General features: G+C 55.0%; 1 protein-coding gene across 1 annotated transcript; it reads left to right on the top strand.

Moving 5' to 3' along the window:
* Positions 1–108: 108 nt before the first annotated feature.
* On the top strand, positions 109–1,206 carry ISF_10050 (hypothetical protein; the record flags this gene model as incomplete). The annotated part of the gene is made up of 4 exons (XM_018853647.1): positions 109–123; positions 195–697; positions 768–845; positions 927–1,206. 4 exons carry the CDS (start codon positions 109–111, stop codon positions 1,204–1,206), a joined length of 876 nt encoding a protein of 291 aa, XP_018699163.1.
* Positions 1,207–3,010: the final 1,804 nt, after the last annotated feature.

Below are 3,010 nucleotides of genomic sequence, written 5' to 3'. Positions count from 1 at the left end.
ATCCAGCTCGTATGTCTTCATCTCGTGTGGAGCGTCACCGCCCTCCGTGTGCTGGCTCGCCTCCGGCGGCAAACGGGGACGGCGACATACGTCCGGGAGGACGCATTTATGGACGCTGCTGTCGTATGTTTTTGCGGCTCTTTGCATCGTGCTACGCACTCCACGCTCTTGCTAACGGATGACCATCCCTACAGCTTCTCTACACGATCCTTGCCGTGGTCGCTCTGCACGGCGTTGCTGGTGGAGGCATAGGCAAACACGCCGACAGCATTAGCGCAGCAGAGGCTTCTGTCGCCTTTCGCGCGTGGTTCATTTGCGAGCTCCTCTACGGCCCTTTGAGTGCCGTTGTACGGACCTCGATTCTGCTCTTCTTGCTGCGCCTGCGCCCATCACGGCTCGACAGAATAGTCCTCTACGCCTGCCTAACCACCATCTACATCTTCACCGCAGTCTACTTTTTCCTCAACTTGTTCCAGTGCAGCCCGCCGTCGTTCTTCTGGAGACAATTTACCGAGGTAGATCTCGAAGGCTCCTGCGCGCGTCCTGACATGGTGCCGAAGGCGGCCATCGCTCACAGTGCAGTTTCCGCGCCCAGCGACTGGGTCACGGCTCTGATGGCTGTCAGGCTGATGAGGCGGAGCATGCTAGACTGGCGGACGAAAATGGTGACGATGATGTTTCTTAGCCTGGGTGCCGTGTCAGTCATCTCCCCAGTTCTCTCTTCTGTGTGTTGCCTTCCCCATGCCCCTGCTGACACGCCCTATCAGCGCCGGAGCCGCCATGATTGTACGGATACCGTTCGTGCAGCTACTCGAGATAACGCCCGATTTTCTGCACCGTACAGTGTAAGTGGCCTACATGAATCAACACGAGGGCAAACGCGAGGGCGAACGCGAGGGCCTGAAAGTCATTCTGACGTGGAGCAGAGACGTGGCCATGTGGTCTGTCATCGAGCCTTGCATCGGCATCGTCGCCGGTAGCCTCCCTTTCATCCGCATGCTGTTTGGCCAGAGACGGAAGCGCCTGAACCGCCGCGCTGAGAGTGGCATCGATCTTCCAGAACTACCCACGAGTGGGGGGATCCATGTCAGCACGACATGGGAAGTGCAGTCGGCCTCCATGAACCAGAACTGCGCCGTGGGGGGCCACACCGCGTCCGTCACAGCGTTCTTGGAGGATGGTGAAAGGGAGGGGGCGCAGATATAAAGGCTCACCCTACCGTACCTTCGTGTTCTATTTATTGTCTCTCGAGTACACAATACAGTCTGTCACGTCACACATGCAGCTCGGCTCATCATGATGAGAATCAGTGCCCTCGCTGCGGGTGCCCTCACTGCAGTTGCCCTCGCTGCCGTGTTGCCTGTCACGCGCGGCTTCAGCCTGGACCGCCTTCCCTTATGCAGTGTACGTCTACGAATGAAAGCGCGCGTGAAGCACCGCTAATAACCTAGGTGCCGTGCTTGATCGATGCTCTGAGTGCTGCTGGCTGTCAAGTGAACGACCTCAGCTGCAGCTGCCAGCCTGCGCACCAGTCTGTCATCAAAAGCAATGCATCCCTCTGTCTGATCGGCCATTGCAGCGCTCGAGACGCCTTAGAAGCAAAGAAAAGAGCTGAAATGGCTTGCGCTCTGGGGTCTGGCGCGGTTGCCCATGATGGCGTGGCGCTGTTTCACCAACCGAGTGTCATTTTTACTGCTCTGGCCGTCGGCGTCGAGCTATCGAGGCTCTCTTTGGCTTTTGACTCAATACCGGCGTAGCATAGCCCAGTGCTGCCCTGTCTTCACTGCATGGATCATTTTCTGTTGTATAAAAGTACTGCATTGTACCCGCACCCCAAGAAAACTACGAAGCAAGGAGGAAGCGCATTTCTTCGATTCCATTCTTTCTCACTCTCAACGTCCGGCCTTCAGGCATCACACATCATCACGTGCGACAGTAAACGGCGTTCTCTCCGTCTCCGAGTCCCACCCGAGGAGCCAAAGACGCGCAAAGGGCGGGGCATGGAAGACAACTCATCTGGTTCCGGGTCCGGTAAGGCAGGACGCCCGGCTCTTCTCTCGTTCGATGAAATGCCGGAATGGTTTCAAGACGACAACAATCAGTGGATTCTGCACGGTTACCGACCCATATCGGGCTCGGTTCGCGCCTCGTTCCGCAGCTGGTGGTACCTCCACAACGAGACGGTCAGCATCTATTCCCATCTCATTCCGGCCGTTGTCTTCCTCCTCGGCGAGTGGTTCATCTTGCAGTACCTTGCTGGCAAATATTCCAGAGTTACTAGCCCCGATTTTGTTGCTTTCTCATTCTTCATGCTTACGGCGACCATTTGCTATGCATTTTCGGCTCTTTATCATACTTTGATGAACCACTCTTGCACCGTGGACCATTTCTGCCACCGACTAGATATGCTCGGCATAGGACTCTTCATAGTCGGTGATATTGTCCTGGGAGTTTACATAATCTTTTGGTGTGAGACTACGCTACGCAATATTTATTGGTCTATGGTTAGCTGATCTCCACATGCTCGGCTTTTTCTGTCCCTGGACTGGTAATCGGATCTAACACCGCCTTCATCGGTCAATAGATTGGGGTTTTCGGGGCACTGACCATCATCACGAACGTCCATCCCAAGCTCCAGAGCCACAAATATCGCTCCACGCGAACACTAGCGTTCGTGGCGACGGGCATGTCTGTTGTGGCGCCCTTGATTCATGGGCTCGATATATTCGGGCTAGACCTGATGAGCAAAAAAGCCTTCACACATACTATGGTGGCAAAGATAGGCTGCCTTCTATCTGGAACCGCGCTTTATGCAGTGAGTCTCCCGTTTCGCCCATACTGAAGCAAACTTGATTCTAAGACATGTGATTCGAAAGATGAGGTTCCCCGAAAGTTGGTGGCCTGGAAGATTCGACATGTGCAGCTCCCACTCATTCATGCACATCCTGGTGGTCTGCGCCGCTGTTATCCAGATGATAGGGTATCTGGAAGCCTTCGACTATGCTTACTC

The sequence above is a fragment of the Cordyceps fumosorosea genome, assembly GCF_001636725.1.
Source record: "Cordyceps fumosorosea ARSEF 2679 chromosome Unknown scaffold_215, whole genome shotgun sequence".
NCBI classification, from domain to species: domain Eukaryota; kingdom Fungi; phylum Ascomycota; class Sordariomycetes; order Hypocreales; family Cordycipitaceae; genus Cordyceps; species Cordyceps fumosorosea.
Note: the sequence above shows the minus strand (reverse complement) of the source record. Positions and strands in the feature narration are given on the sequence as shown.